This window comes from Uloborus diversus, chromosome 7 (genome assembly GCF_026930045.1).
Source record: "Uloborus diversus isolate 005 chromosome 7, Udiv.v.3.1, whole genome shotgun sequence".
Taxonomy (NCBI): domain Eukaryota; kingdom Metazoa; phylum Arthropoda; class Arachnida; order Araneae; family Uloboridae; genus Uloborus; species Uloborus diversus.
Genome location: NC_072737.1, coordinates 32935342 through 32952882, shown reverse-complemented (window position 1 = coordinate 32952882; position 17541 = coordinate 32935342). Strand labels below are relative to the sequence as shown.

Here is a 17541-nt window from a genome sequence, read left to right as displayed (position 1 = left end):
AACTTAATTTTTAGGCTGAAGACGATTTAAATTCCTTCTTGGAAAAGGAGCATACTTTGCAGGAATATGAAGACAAGGTTGAAGAGCTAACTGCAATAAAGTTGGAAATTGAGCTACAAAGGGGAAAAACTGTTCAAGAAGGAATGTTTGTCATACAAATTGAAGAATTTTTTGAAAGTTTATATAATGCTGTTTCAAGCCTTTGTAGCAAATTAATAAAATTCCTGGCTGAAAAACATGCTGCATATACTACTAAGTATGTATGAGTATAGTTTAGCATTTAAAAAATCAATTATTGGTTTTAAAAATGTACATAAAAATTTTCATCACTAATATATTTTTTTTTAAGATTGAATCTTTTTTTTTATTAGGGGAGGGGGACTTTTAGTTCATGTTTCCAGTACAGTTAGATCTCTATTTAACAACTTTCGAATAACTGCAAAAAATTCGTCCTTAAAGTGCAATCTTAAACAGAATTTCTGAAAAAATTAAAAGAATCATTTCCCTTTGCACTTTTTTTTATTTCAAACTATCAATTTTGTTTCTAATATATTGGTGCACTTAGATTTTTATGTAATGCATACATGTTTCTGAAATTGGTTTAAATACATGTTTTATAATTGTAGAATTCTTGCAAACCAATATTTCCTTGTCATCAACCTGATTTTTATCTCATAGGTATATTGTCCTCTGTGATAGAATTCACACTTCAGTGTTTCTGTATACAATTGACTCTATATTTTACTAACTCCAGCCACATTAAATGTTAAACTGTGAGCTTTTAAAAGTGCTCAGCTTATTAACTTTAAGTGGAAGCTCAACCAGGACGTATGATATTTCTTGAAAAAAACATATTTATCTTGTGCAACATCATGAAGAGCCAAAGTCAAAAAGTAACTTGTTTATTATGGCTATGATATATACAATGACATGTTAAAGGAAATATTGAGAATACGCTCTTTACAATATTAAGTAGCTCATTATACTTTAAATGACTTCTGAAGCTAACGTTCTAAGTCAAAGTATGAAACGTTAAACATACTGAACTATGATATTCATGTCAAGAGCAGTAAGCCGACGCTATCGGCAAAAACGGACAGACTCAACTGAGCTGCCGAAAGAAACAATCAAGTCTGACTTGGGTTGAAATTGAAAGGGAAGAGAATGAGGCAAAGTTCCGGGAGCTTAAATGCTACCGGCAATTTGCATATTCTGCTGACGCGATCTCGTTGCAAGAAGGAAAGAACGAATGAGAAAAACTAATGCACAGTGGCGTAGCTAGACCCGACTTTCGGGGGGGGTTACTTCTTTTATATGTATATATATATATATATATATATATATATAATATACATATATATATATATATATATATATATATATATATATAAATATATATATATATATATATATATATATATATATATATTTATATATATAATACATATATATATATATATATATATATATATATATATATAATACATATATATATATATATATATATATATATATATATATATATATGTATGTATAATCGCTTGGAATTTTTTCCTTTTCTTCTTCTTTCACTTCTCTCTTTTTCTCTTTTTTTTTTGAGACTAACTTTTCGGGGGGGGGTTTTGTCCCCAAACCCCCCCCCCCTTAGCTACGCCCCTGCTAATGCAAATTAAGGTTGCCAACACTTTTGGAAAATAATTTACCTCCTTTCGTAACATTAAAACAGTATTGAATAGCATTACTGTAACCACAATATATCATCATTAAATAGTGATCATTGTCGAGCAGTTTGTCTTTAAACTAACTATTAAATAACTATTTAATTTAAAATTTTGAAGTGTTGTATTAAATTTATTTGCGATTTAACTATCGTGTAAGAGCCTGTCAACCATGAAAAGTTTTAACGGTGTTGGTTGCCATTAAAAGTGGGTGTTAAATTGATACATTTGAGAAGATAGTTCCAAAATTGTGTTATGAATTTGGTGATAGGCGTCATTGTTGTTTCCCCGGTGAGTTTATTCAAAAGGAGCATTTGAATTGTGATTGAAGAAAAAGTGAAAAAGATCTGCAAACACAAAATTTTTTTAATTTTACGGTGAAGAAAAATCACACTGTGCAAATTAACAGATTGTTAAAGACTAAAGCTTGAAGCTGTGTAGAAGTATTTCTAATTTTTTCTGATAAATAAAACTCTTTTTAATATCCACCTTTTTCTGGAGCACCGGGATTTTCTTGGATGAAGTAGCTTTAACGTTAAATTTTGGAATTCATTTATTTGCAGTGAAAATTAAAATTATTTCAAATAATATTTATTGACTTTAAAATTATTTTCAAAAATTAGCACAAAACTTCTAAAAATAGCTTTAAACAAAGTATTCAAACTAAATTTTATATGAGTGGTACTCATTTTTACTATCACAGATGTACTTAAGGTTAGGGTTTATGAATAGAAGTTAGCCACTCACGTCAGGTTCAGCATAAGTCTATTGCAGCATTTATTTTTTGTTGACACATAAATTGAGTATCCCATTTTGCATATACAGCAAAGATTCTCAATAAAGGGACACTAATGGGATATTTTTGTTCTTTTAACAGTGGTGTCCTTTCTTCTAAGGTAATTGATTTGTCCTTTGTAGTGTACTAACTCAGCATAACTTTAGAATAAATGTAAATTATTACCGTTTAAGATTAAATACTGTAAATGTTCATTTAAAACTAAATAATATTCAAAACTATTCATTTTTTCAAAATTTATTTTAACAGAAATTTAATCAAAAATTTGGTTATGGTAAAGTTTTGTCCATACAGAAATTATTTTGATGTAATTCACTTCACAGAGTTGTTTGATGTTATATAATTTACAGTGCAATACAATTACGATGTGTTTGAAACATCCATGATTTTGTTAAAGCATTGCAGCCAATACTGTAGTAGGCCAAGGCAGGGTTTTACTTGACTATAAAAAAGTAACATGGTCAATAAGTTTTACATGAACTTATTTTTTACATTTAAATGAATTAAGTAATGGAGAATCAAGTCATGTGTGTGTGAAGCTGAAAACAATCTTTCTTTAAATTAAGACATTTACAATCATGATGTCAAAACATTTTCTTTCTTTCTTTTTTTTTTTTTTTTTTGACTGAATTAAGGACGGTATTTATATGTATGATTACTGATCTTCAGAAACAAACTTTCAACCGAATATAAATTATTTTGCTGGTGCAATTTTTTTTTTCAAATTTATCTATTTTATTTTTCATTATCTTTCTTTTGATATATCCAGCTTATCTGAAGAATATGAAATTGTTACTCTTCGACTTAAAACTGTTCCAACTAATACTAAAGAACTCTTTGAATCAAAGGTAAACAAATTTGTTTTTCCATTAGTTGCACTTAGGTTCAGTACTTTTTTTTCAAAACTTAGATGCAGGGCATGATTTAATAATAAAAACCAGTAGCAAACTTCGCTAGTTTTAAAATATATTTGTAGCAAAAACCAGATTTTATAATATCATTTTTTGAAGCAGTGTCACAATGTATTTTGCAGTGTGGAAATTACACCAAACATTATTTCGTGACAAATTGCAATATAAAAGGCTTATTGAAAGGCTAAATTTTATGTTTCAAACAATGTAAGTGAATAACGTGCAGTTAAACTAGAGGACAAAAATGTAAATTTTATGCTTTACAAATTAAATATGCTAAGTACTAATGAATTAATTTGAGGATTTTAATTTTAGAAAGATAAATATCTGATATTCATATTAATAAAATAATGAGAAAGTTTTGAATCTGAAACATTTTGTTTTGATTCTGCCGAAGTTACTAGAAATACCTTACTTGATTTTTGTAGCCTGATAGGAAATATTCTTTTGATGAGCCTTTTTTTTAAAAATTCTCCTTAAGGATTTTTTTACCAGGAATTTCAATAATTAGCAAAAGAAGAAACGTTTCATTATTATTCCTATTATAGTCATCGTGACGACGTATAATATAATATTTCTGATGGATTAGGTGGCTAATTACTTTCATTTTTGTGTATATTTCTCATAAATTAGTTGCATTAATAAATTATCTTGAACTAAATTTCAATTTAAATAGCTATGAAAAAAAGGTAATGAAAGTTCATTTAGGATCACAATTCATGTTTTCTAGTTAACCTTGTAGACACCCTGTTGCAGGACGGGAGGGGGGGGGGGGAGAATCTTTTTATTGAATGACTTTTCATCCATAAGTTCATTTTTTTTCGTGAAAAGAGGAGCTCTTTATAACTTCCTAACACCTATGTGCAAAATCTTATTGCTATTTGTGCAATTGTTTAAAAAATGATTTGCACATATTATACAATGTTATGATTATATTATCAAATATTCCCAAGTATGAGCAAACTATGTTCAAAAGGGCTGTGATGGCCTGATTGGATTTGTGACCGGAGGGTTCCGGTTTCGATCCTAGCTGGTCGAAGATCCACCGTCTTCATTAATGGTGATTGGGGGATGTTAAATATGCTCATGGTCACAAAGTCCTCAAAGTAAAACGATATCTCTGGGGGGTGCTGAACCGGGGATTGCTCAGTTTCTGGTCTGAATCAAAAAATCAGAGCTTTCTTCAGGGTCCCGTCCAACTGGTTAATCCTCAAATAGTGGTAGGTATGAGGGACTCTAGAGCGAAAAGTGAAAATTATATTAAAGATGGCTCCTTTTTATTGATGAAAGGATGCCTTCTAACTCCAAAACATACCCCCCCCCCTTTTTTTTGCTTGTTACAATCAGTGTGCAGGTAATATTAGAGTGGTTGCAAAAAGTCTTGGACGCACTCCTTTTTCTTTTCATAATTTTGTTTTTGACTTAATTATAAAATTGTTGATGATTCTTATTGGTTGTAATGTATTTTTTCATGCGGATTTCAAAGTTATTTCTATGTTTTTGATTCTTCAAATTTTAGTCTGTTTTCTGTAGTACAGCTACCTGAACACAAGACTGTATGGTATATAATGACACAGAAAAGAACATACCAGAACGACACGAGCATTTTCAACTATGGTGTATTTATTGTGCTTTATGAAAATTACTTGGTTGTTACGTTTGAGCATCAATATTTTATGATCAAACTATTTGTTTTAATCAAAGTTCTATATCTTTTTGGTATGGAATGCAGAAATATCTCAAGAATTTCTTTGGGACAATTATTAGAGCCAATAACAATAGTTTGAATAGTAGGATTATTTGAAAATGAAAAATGAATTCAAACACAGAAAGGTGACCAAAAAGAGAGAAAGAGAGAGAGAGCATTTTGGACTTTTTGCTATTACTGCGAGTTTATTGATTACATCTGACATCTTGTGTGAATCAGATTTAAGAGTCAACAGCGTGTAAAACATGTGTGTAACAAGTTTTATTGTTTTATGTATGCATTAGCTCTGGGGTTCCCAAAATTTTCCAAGTTCTGGCATCCATAGAACAATTAAAATTTTCTCACAGCACCCTAATTAGTTTTCTCTATTATATACCTATAGTTATCCTGTTATCTATCCATAGCTATATGTATTTCTTTATTTATTTGTATATCAATAGTATTTGTATAAACTTACATAGAGTCAGATAGTTAAACATTATGCTTATATATTTGTTTAATTTTGCAGAAAAAGACTAGAAAATATGTCAAAACACGATTGTTACTTAATATTTTTTAAATGAAATGAGGCTTTTTAAGGTCCTTAATTTTTGGATGACTTTTTCTGTTATGTTTTTTTTAAAATAAAATATATGAGACTTTGATGAGTAACCATAATCTCTTTTTTATTTAATTAACAACAAAGATTTGATGTCATGAACACACTTCACAACATCCCTCGTCTATTGCTACGTCACCCCAGGGTACCATGGCATCCTGTTTGGGAACCTTTGCATTAGCTCATTTACTCGAAATTTTTTTTTTTTATTTATTGGGCAGAATTTAAAATGCTCTCTTTAAATATTTTAGGAATTTGTAGAGAAATTTTCTCAGGAAATGCTTCATGAGTTCAAACAAAAACTGCAAGTATTGACATCTTGGATTTATTATTTGGCTAGGATTGTTGATTTTACTCCTACTGAATTTGAAAACCATGCTATAATTTATACGTTGCATAAAAGTTTTGGAAAGATATTGAAGGAAAATGCTTCTTGTGGAGAAAGTGCTTTACAGAAATTCCAAGAAAATCTTATGGTAAGTTCTAATGCATTTCATTTGTAAAATAGATTGGTTGTTTAGCTAATGCATAAGTAATTGGAACAGGTTTTTACTGATCATCTTGCTTATAGGAACTAATCTACCCTTTCCTTTTTAAAAATTTAGGTCATAAATTGCTTTTGGTATTCTGGAGACAATTTTCTGAAACTCATTTAGATTATATTTATTGTACCCTAATACTTTGATACCATATGTATAATTCTTGCACTTGTATTTTGAAATACACAAACTTTTATTATTCGTAACAAGCAGCCTGTGGATTTACTCCAAACACTACTTAATGTTAAAAGATATTCTGTGTTAAATTGTTTCAAACATGCTTGTGTGTCTGCTACCTACTGTTCTTTTTCGTAGGAGATGTAAATAATAATCAAATCCAATTTTCAAAAGCTTTTTAACTGTGTTAAATGAATCTATATATATAAAAATGAATGTTTGTCTGTATGTCATCCATGAACTCAAAAACTACCCGGCAGATTTGGCTGAAACTTTCACCGTTTGTTATTTTTGGTACTGGGAATGTTTATAGACCAGTTCGAAAAAAATCCGATCGGTAGTTCCTTTTTTATTCCAATTTAAGTCACAATCCATCGGATAAATACGAATAAAATTATCGGCTGCAGAAATTAATTTGCCTGAAAGATCTCATTGATAAGAAGTTAGCTGTTGCCATTTTTCTTGAGTTTGAACAAATAAATTCTTTCTTTATTGTTTTATGGCTTTTCATGCAACAGGGGGATTTAAAACTTTTTCTATTTGATATTTTTAGCGATTGATTGATCTTGCAAACTGCGTGAGTGCAAAATTTGAGTATAGTCACGGCTTCTCTTGATACCTGGACCGATTATTATGAAAATTGCTATATATATGTATTTTTCCACGGAGAAGGTGCATAATATGCTCATTGAAGCCACTCGCCACCAGGTGGCACTGCAGAGTAGCAACTTCTGCCCCGTTCAACCGATTGTCATGAAAATCAGTATAATGATGTATTTTTTTGTTGGCGTAGCAACGCGCGTCGGGTACAGCTAGCTTATAATAAAATAAACTAAGCTCTTAATATGAACTGCATGTAATCAAAAAATGAAATATAGGAATGAGGTGTCCTCGCCGAGATCTTTTGAACAAAAAAAAATTGTTCGAATCGGACTATTCACTCAAAAGTTATTAGGGGAGGGGGACAGACAGACTGACAGACCGATCAACAGACCGACAGACAGACCAACAGAAATTTTTCCCCATCTCAATACCCTACTTTACAATTTTTAATTTTTCTATATTAAATTTTTTTTTTATTTTTGACTTTTTTTTGTTTTTTGTAATATTTTCAAGATGCATTAAGCCTTCTTTCATGCTTTTTTCGCCTTTCTCTGACTTTTACTGGGAAAGTAGGCTAAAAAGGAGGATAAGATCTTTTTGAGGGGAGAGACCTGAAATTATAGATCATTTCTCTGACATTGCGCGTGCAGCTGCTTTTAAAGAGATCACAAGTTCCGTCTGGAACTAAACAAGCCTACTTTCACGTATACCTGTACTACTTTCTAGTACCTGATCAATATTCTCAAAAATAGCTAAAATCGCAAATGTTTTCAAACATATTTTTAAAATACTTTAAGCTGATTTCTAGGAATAAAATATTCTTCATTCATCTAAAAAATTAGATGCATAAAAAAATAAATAAATAAATAAACAAACATAAAATAGCAGCACCTTTTAAACAAAGCAGCTAATACACTTTTTTCCATTAAAAAAAATTCTTTAACAGCTTTCAAAACGAAAGAATAATAATTAAAATTAATAAGCTCATTAAAATAAATACATCATTTAAAAAAATCGTTTCTTTTTCCCCTGTTGCCAAAAATAATTTTTTAAATGAATTAATGCAATTACCAAAATAAATAAAAACAATAAAATGTTAACTTAAAGAAATAATTTTCACTGTCAAAAAAAATCATTTGCGCATATCATTATGTAGAAACATAAATGACTTTGAGTTTATCCGCCGAAAACTGAATACCTAAATTAAAACTTTAGCTTGAAAATAAAAACAAGTCATATTAACAATAATTATTTCACAGTTAAAACCATAGCTGCGGAGTCGGAGTCGGGGTCAATCTCATTTTGGGATAAACGAGTCAGAGTCGAATATCCAAGAATCGGAGTCAGCCATTTGTCCTCCGTGTATAAATTTTTGTCAAAGCTACGAAGTCAGAGTCGAAGTCGGGGAGTCGGAGTGGGAGTCAGGTGCCCCTAAATTCTTGGAATCTGGAGTTTGTCGTCAAGAGCTATTTCCAATAAAATTTGTTTGAAGTAAATCCGCCTTCAAGTACGGAATCTGCATTGACTTTCAGTTTCCCCATAGGTGCTAATGTTAAGGGATTTGAACCGTTAAAAATTGAACGGAAAATTGTTCAAATCAAAAAGATATTTTTTATACAAGTTTTTCATCAAAAGCTTTTTCCTACAAAGTTTGAAGCAAATTCGCCTCACAGTTCGGAATTGCCTTGAATTTCCCCGTAGGCGCTAATGTTAAGTTTTTTTGTTCAAAATTGAACAAAATATAGTTCAAATCAAAAAATGAAATATAGGAATGAAGTGTCCTCGCCGAGATCTTTCGAACAAAAAAAAAAATTGTTCAAATCGGACTATTCACTCAAAAGTTGTTCGAGGGGGACAGACAGACAGCCCGACAGACATTTCCCCCCGTCTCAATACCCTACTTTCCAATTTATAATTTTTCAATATTTACTTTTTTTTGACTTTATTTTGTTTTTTGTAATATTTTCAAGATGCATTAAGCCTTCTTTCATGCTTTTTTCTTCTTTTTCTGACTTTTACCGGGAAGTAGGCTAAAAATAGGAAGCTCTGGATTTGTTCATTAATTTTATTTAATTGTTAAGTTATTTTATTCTTATTTTATTTTGCTCAATTATTTATTTTGAATTCTTATGTTTATCTTCATAATAAACAAGACCAAAGCGTTGGTGAAAAATTGTTATTCTTTACGGTTAATATTATGTGAGCTTGTGCAATAATCATCATCCTATTGAATTTCAGGAAAGGCGAGAAACATTTATCAAAGATCTTGAAGAACGCTCAAAAGAGATTGCCAGTTTAGCTGAATTAGGTGATAAAAATTTGATTGAAGAGTATTTAAGTAAAACTACAGAAATTGAAAACTGGCTTAAAAGTGCTGAAAATATTGTTGAAGAGTTTAACAGGGAAGAAGAATCTTTTGGATGGGAACTTACTTTTTATCCTCAACGGTTAAATTTGCTTAATGAGCTGAAGCCATTTTCTCAGCTCTATTCATCATCTGTTGATTTTCTGAGAAAACAAAAGTAAGAATTTTTTAAAGCTGTTAAAGTGTTTTTATTAAATACTTGTTAAGTATTCAATTGAAAGCAAGTAGCTAATAAAAGATTGTTAAATGTTTAAAAGGAAATAATGAATAATACATTTGAAAATGGAGTTATTGCAGGCTAACTATATTTATGCGTAAAACTAAAACTGAAAACTTTTTTTCTGATACATTTCATAAAGAATTTATCTGATGAAGTCTGAATACTGTACATATTCTTTTCCCTTTTCTTCTTCCTCATTGTTTGCAACTGAGATTATATATTGCAATATTTAGCTGAGCATTTGAGTTCAATTCAAAATGGTGTTCTTTATTTTGCTTTTTTTTTTTTTTTAGTGAGTGGTTGCATGGTCAACTTTATGAAATTGATCCTGAAGAAGTGGAACAAGAAGTAATGACTATATGGCGCAATTTGTACAAGTTGCAAAAAACATTCAGTGACATGCCAAAACCTATGGGAATAGCTGAAAGTGTATGTTTCTAATCTTACCTTTTGAAAGTCAACATTTCCTTATTTTATAGACTAGAGTGTGGAATAGAGGTACAATACAATCTCGTTTATCCGGGCTAACTGGGACCAAAGACAATCGAGATAATTAAAAATCTGGATAATACATGTACTATGGGTAGTAATTTGTAACTAAAACAAATCCTGTAATAAGCACTTACCATCTATTACGATAAAAACCATGTTTTGAAACATAGCTATATAAAATTTTTACAAGACATTAAACAATATAAAAATTTAACGTCATTTCTCAAAATCGTTTTAAAGAAATAAAGCAAAAAATATTTTCTCGGATTAAATAAAATCAACCAAATCACAAGACTAACAGTTCCATTTGAATGTGAAACATTTTGTCAAATAAATGAATTATGCTGTTAAAAACCAGTAAAAAAATTTCATTAAAGTAAAATAATTCACCAAATAAGACCCCTATGGTCAAAAACTTCTATGATGTCTTCGATTTTGCTTTGAAGCTTTTATTTTATTCAAATATATTGCAAGTATTATTTTGATGTTTGCTAAGTAGTTTTTGTTCTTTTTCTTTTAAATATGAAAACAAGAAGCTTTCTGCCTTACATTTGCTGTAATATTTTGAGTATAAGTAACGATTGCATCAATTTCACAGTAGAAATGTTATTGTGCGGCAATAATTTTTTTTTTTATGGTTTAATGAAAAGATTTCTTTAAAATATTTACCATTTGTCCTACCATCACATTGAATCATCAGAATGAAATTTGAAGAAAGCTTTTCTTGTATTGTTAAAATGAATACTTCTCAAAAGAAATTTGAACGTGTTTTTATTAATTTATTGTACATCCTTTATGAACTTTGAATTATAGTGAAATAATTATTTGAACTGTCTCTTTTAGGTTAGAGGCACAGTTGAAAAGTTTAAAGATTATGTTCCATTAGTACACACTGTATGTAACCCTGGTCTCCGAGAAAGACATTGGGATCAGATTTCTGAAATAGTTGGATTTCCATTAAAGCCAGACAAATCTACTACTTTAGTTAAATTAATTGGTTTAAACCTTTTGGATTACATTACTCAGTTTGAAGGCATAAGTGAAGCTGCAAGTAAAGAATTTAAACTTGAAAAATCTTTGGAAAAGATGATTGAAGAATGGAGTGAAGTATGTACTTTTATCAATATTTTTAACAACAAGACTAGCAAAAATGGAAGAAAGTGCTTTACAGTAGAACCTCAGAAATCCAAAATAATTGGGGCTGAATTCTGTTCAGATTTACTGGATGGCATATTTAAATTCTTGTTATTAGCTCAATAGTGTTTTGAAAGTCATCATTTTAAATTGATAGTTAAGCAATTTTACCCCCGATAAAGCTTATAAGTACTCCAATAGGTTGTCTATGTTAAAATATCACAAATATTGTTTACGAGGGTGTATATTACAAAAGAATACGAAGCAAATATACTAATGCTAATGCTTATATGTATCAGTGTGATGTTCTTTCTCTGTAGGTGCAATGCGCCAATTTATGTCCTCTGTATGTGTAATATGCCAACCTATTACCCTTCACTTTATAAACAGGATCCAAATGGTGACCCCAGCTAATGTAATGTTTGTGCACCGCTGGTGCAATATGGCATCATCAAGCAAATTCAGTTTGTTAAATCAATGAAAAGTAACTAAATTCAGTTCTACATACTGTCTGACCACGGATTGTATGGAAAGACAAACATCCGTTTTACAGCCGGAAATATATTTATGGATCTATTATTTTTTGCCAATGTCAGCTTTTGCAAAAGCAGAGTCTTAGTCAAATGAGCGGAGTACACGCATAAAAGTTTTACCTATCCCCTTTATTCACTGAGATTCGTCTTATCTGGATGTTTGAAAATTCCATGCAATCCGTGGTTGGACAGTAATGAGGTCAGAACAGAGCGGTATTGGGTTCAAGCATTTTGCTAAAAGCTGCAGTCATTTATAAACTAACTTAGCTTTGGAATCGTTATTATTAATTTTTCTTTTTTTCAAATCTAATTTTAGGCCTTCACTTCACTAGCTATTTGTGATTCATCCAGAATTTCGGATCTCCTTGGTTTGGATTTCTGAGGTTCCGCTGTATTAATTTTGATAAATACAGTGTCACTTAAAATGAAATTAGTTTTGCTATGTTTTTAGATAGATTGCATTTAAGAACTAGTATTCTAACTTAACTAGTACGGTTTGCTCATTACTTTGCTGTCAGTGTGACATTTGCTAGCAGATGCACTTCTTTCCAGTAATGTTGAAGGTAGGCTTTTAATTTTTATGTTTTTGAATATGAGTTACCAGTATGCATCTAAAAAAAAGCATCAAATTTCCATTAAAAAATTTCATTTAAAAAACTAATTGGTACATGTTGTAGGTGGGATATAAGTCCTGCCCGTAAAACATGAAAAGGGGGGGGGGGGGGGTAGGCTAAGACAAATCATCTCCCATAACCTTGATTTTAAGCCATATTGCTACACCTGGTAATGTTAATATGTATACATGTAAGTATAATTATGAATCAACCGCCATCCCTTGTGAAATATTCATTTTTGCTCCACTTACATAATATGTTATTTCTAGAATTGTGGACTACAGATGTGTAAGTATTTAAAAACAAGTGTTGTAGTGTTATGAGTCTTACATTAAAATTTTAATTATTGAAATTTTTCTAACATGTATAGGTTTTAAAGACAACCAAAATGCATGTGATATGTGTTCTTGTATGTTTGTATTTATTCCTTATTTTTTTGTATTAAAATAGATGGTCATATCTGTGATCCCTTTTCGAGAATCTGGAACATATATCTTGTCATCCGTTGATGAAATTCAAATGCTTTTAGATGATCACATTGTAAAAACTCAGACTATGCGTGGATCACCTTCTATAAAGCCTATTGAAGCAAAAGTTAAGTAAGTTTTTTGCTTGCATTTTAATGTTAACTAAATTATTATTATTATTATTATTTTATTTATTTTGTTTTTTAAATATCTTCTCCCAAATTTTGTTTGTTGATCTTCTTGACCAAATAAGCATACTTTGTGTTTGGCATAATTTGGCTGGTGATTTTCAAGTAATGTTTTTATGTTTTAAGTATTGAAATTCTTTTATTAAGTCTTAGTCAATTTTTTTTCCAGTCATACCAAATTATTCAAATAGTTGATGGCACAATTTCGAAAAATAATGATTATTTTAATAATGCCTTTCCTAACTGATAAAAGCTATTGAATTGACTTTTTTTCCTTCAGAAAACATTCTTTTTTTCCCCTTTCAACTTTTTGTACAAATTTTGTATTTTTAACTTAACACTTAACTGACAATTATTAAAGAAAACTATGATTTTATAATTACAATAATATTTATTGTATAGTGATCGTTTTATGCTACAATCTTAGTAATATTAAATTTGTATTAGATCCTGGGAGAGTAAATTGATGTTGCTGCAAGAAATCATAGATGAATGGCTGAAAGTTCAAGCAACCTGGCTTTATTTAGAACCTATATTTAGTTCCCCTGACATAATGGCGCAGATGCCTGAAGAAGGAAGGTACATTTTGAGTTAATTTCATATTTGAATTCATTATGTATCTCAATATTTATTTATTTTTCGCCAATGTAACTATAGCCACATTTGTGTTATATATGTTTACTTTTTTTTAATCTTTTTATACAAAAAAATCTAAGCTTTTTTTATTTTAAATTACTTTAATTTAAATTGCAAATGAACTAAACTTTTAAATTGAAAAAATTCAAGTTGATATGGCATGAACTAGCATGAATTTTGTTTTTTAAATTTCATCTATTCTTCATACAAAGATATGCTGCTATGTGATCAGAATAAGAGCTGCATAAAAACAAAAACTGTGATAAGAGTGTTTTTTTTTTTTGCATAGCTCCACGTTTTCCCACTAACTATAAATGGGGTTTTTAATAAATTATAAGCTTTTGCATTGTGTTTCAAGTCTATTTTTCTTTCTTTACCTCAACAACAACAACGGAAAAATTTCAATTATAGCAAGTTTTATAATTTTGTGCAGTGTCACTTTATGCTACCAGGATTTTTAAGCATTTTAAAAATGACTTCAGTTGCATAATTGTATATTTTGATTCTTTCCTTATTCAGTTTATGTCCTGTACTTCATTTAAACATTGTTTTAAAATTAATTTTAATCAGGGCAATTTGGGGTTAAGTGAAATTGTTAAAGCAACTTACATTTTTAAAAATGAGCAAATTGGAAATTCATTTTGAAAATTTCAATACACAAAGAAAGAGCAATGTATTTTATACATTAATAGAACTTATATGAAAATTTTATTTTATTTTAGCGGTAAATCTGTGCCTTTAGATAAAAGTAGAAAATTATCACTTTGCTCCATATATGAACGAATGATAGTCACAATATATTTTTAATGAAAATATTTTCTACTTAGTTATCAAAAGTATTTTTCTTCACATAAATTCATAAATAAATGAATAAGCAAATAATTAAATCATTAAATAAATTAGGATAGTATGAGTAAATAAATGAGCAAAGAAATTACATGGATGAATGATTGTAATTCAATCTACAAATGAATATTTTAATGATTTAAGAAACAAATTAATAAAGAAAAGCAATTAACTGTCTCATTTTACCCCTATTCACATTGCTGTGCCTAGCACTTGCTGAACTGTCTTCCTTAAACATTTAAAATCAAAAGATGCCTAATATTAAATAAATAAATACTGTACTGGATATCAATTAATGTTTTAAATGATAATTTCAAAAACTTCTTAATTTTATAACAAAAAATATTTTTAATCAGGGTTCGTACGGGTCATGGAAATCCTGGAAAGTCATGGAAAAAAAATAGCAGAATTACAGACCTGGAAAAGTCATGGAAAATTGAAATTTTCATTGAAAGTCATGGAAATTTATTTCAAGTCGTGGAAAAATGTCCTGGACAAAGAGAAAGGAACAGTAGCTAAAGGAGCATTAGAAATCTTGAGTGATTTAACAGTATACATAGCACATAAAAGTTATTAAAAGCGGAAAACTGAACGAGCCAGGAATCAAATCTGAATTTTAAAATCTCATTGCATCCACTTCTGTCGCAGCCGCTTGCCATTTTTTGCGATGTGATTTTACTGCCTGGACATCACTTATTTTGAATTTTCTGTTATTTTCAATTTTTCTTATGTTTCATATTCTGTAGTAGCAAAATTTCACGTTCTGAGTTTTGCCACGCCTACTGAAAAAAAAAAGCAATTCAATTGCATGTGAGTTCGATTCCATCACTCGTAAAGACTTTATTATTAAATTTATCAGAGTTTATCTTAATTTTGTTGAATGTTTTAGAAAATAAAGATCTTACGTCAGGCGATAGGATACAGAAAAAGAAGAATTCTAATGCTCTAAAACAGTAGTGCCCAACATACAGCACGCAAAACTAATCCATGCGGCCCACTGCTACGGTTCAATGTCGGGAATTAAACGTGTTCTGGAATTATTGAACCTATTAATTTATATGCATTTGAAAATATGCAAATTTGTTAACAAAACAAATCTACTTTTGAATCAAAAGATTGATTCATTACTGAATGGTTTTTTTCAAAAACGATCTGATTTAGAAACATAAAGAACTAAACTATGAGGCTTTTCTTTAAAGAACCAAAATACTGTCAAGTTACGTGGATGATTAAAGGCACTGTTGTACACTAAAAGGTAACTTTTGAAGCAAATTTATTGAAACTTAGTGATGACTCATTCAAGCTTTGTTCCATTCAATATCATTCTGTCTGTTTTTAAAGAAAAATATCGGACATTTAAGCATCATCATATTCGCTTCACTGCATTTTTACTTTACTTAAATTTATATGATGAAGACAAATAAGAATAGTTTAGTTTTTAAGTGTGCACTTATATTTTTTCCATTACGAGTAAATGCTTTAATGAGGCTGTGGCATTCATATAGACGTTTTGCTAATGCTCATTTCCAAATATTACCAAGCTTGAGATTAAATAGTGCTATTCTCTTCGTGTAACGAGGTCATGAAAATTTTCATTGAAGTCATGAAAAAGTCATGGAATTTTTTCATCCAAATAGAGTATGAACTCTGTTTAATCAACCACAAAATATTACAACATGAGTATCAAATGTAAAAAATGACTTGTACATATTATTATGCACTTTGACCTTCAGAGGCATCTACTTTTTGACAGGATTCAACTGTAGGTTTAATTACATAGCTAATATAATTTCGAACATGCTAGTATTGATTATTTTCTCAATAGTTTACTTGTTACTTTTCTTGTAATATTCCGTAAAAAATAAACTTCTAAATATTTTCAGACGATTTAATACAGTGGATAAAAACTGGAGAGAAATAATGAAAGCAGCCTTAGAAGATAAGCATATTCTTATTGTTATTGAAATTGAAAACTTGCTTGATACTTTGAAAACATCAAATGAACTTCTTGACTTGATTCAGAAGGTATATATATATGATTTTTAGATTATTTTCAGATCCATGCATAAAACAGTGTTAAGGTTTAAAAAAACTTTAGTTACATTGGGATTTATTTGTATTTGTACCTAATTGAGTAAGGTCAGTTGGGATAAACGTATACAAACTGCATTGCCATGCTTGTAGTGATTTTTACTTTCTTCTATATCTAATATATAGAAGAAAGTATTGGATTCGTGCAAATTTTCGAATTTCGAATTTTGACGGATTCGAACGTTTTGAGGTGTGCTGAGTCCATTTCGACTATTTTTGGAAAATGTCTGTCTGTCCGTGTGTGTGTATGTATGTGTGTGTGTATGTATGTGTGTATGTGTGTGTGTCACGTCTGTGTGTGACCAGTTTTTTGTGGCCGCTCTACAGCAAAAACTATCGCATGAAATTGAACGAAATTTGGTACACATATGTGACCCTATGTGAACTTGTGCCCATTGGTTTTTGGCGCGAATTCCTCCAAGGGGGGTGGAGCAATGGGACGTTTTTTGAGTTATGCGTGATTGCTATTCCTCAGGAAGTAACTGGCGGAATCAAACAAAATTTGGTCCATATGTTGCCCCTAACTGGAGCAGGTGCTGATTCAATTTTGGTGTCAATAGCTCAAACGGGGGTTGAGTTATAGAACGTTTTTTGTCGTGAATTGTGACTGCTGTATCTCAAGAAATAATGAACGGAATCAAACAAAAATTTTTTGACAAGTAGCCCTTAGTGGGTATAAGAGCTGATTTTATTTTGGTGTCAACAGCTAAAAAGGGGGTAGCGCAATCGCCCGTTCTTTTTTTCCATTGTGAGTGCCCTATCTCAAGAAGTAATGCTACGTTCTGTTTGAAATTTGGAATATATGTGAATCCATACGTAAACAGGCTTTGGTTCAATTTTGACTCCAATTGATCCAAGAGGTGTTGATTTTTTTTTTGCGAATAAAAATAGTTTTATTAATGCAA

The 17541-nt window shown here is 30.1% G+C and overlaps 1 protein-coding gene across 1 annotated transcript in view; it reads left to right on the top strand.

Moving 5' to 3' along the window:
* Positions 1 to 9971: 9971 nt before the first annotated feature.
* Positions 9972 to 17541, top strand: part of LOC129225516 (dynein axonemal heavy chain 7-like) — an 84519-nt gene continuing 76949 nt past the window's right edge. The window contains exons 1-5 of the mRNA XM_054859944.1: positions 9972 to 10064; positions 10971 to 11234; positions 12859 to 13007; positions 13511 to 13642; positions 16429 to 16570. Coding sequence (XP_054715919.1) covers positions 9987 to 10064; positions 10971 to 11234; positions 12859 to 13007; positions 13511 to 13642; positions 16429 to 16570 — 765 coding nt within the window. The 5' untranslated portion in view covers positions 9972 to 9986. The remainder of the gene's footprint in view (positions 10065 to 10970; positions 11235 to 12858; positions 13008 to 13510; positions 13643 to 16428; positions 16571 to 17541) is intronic.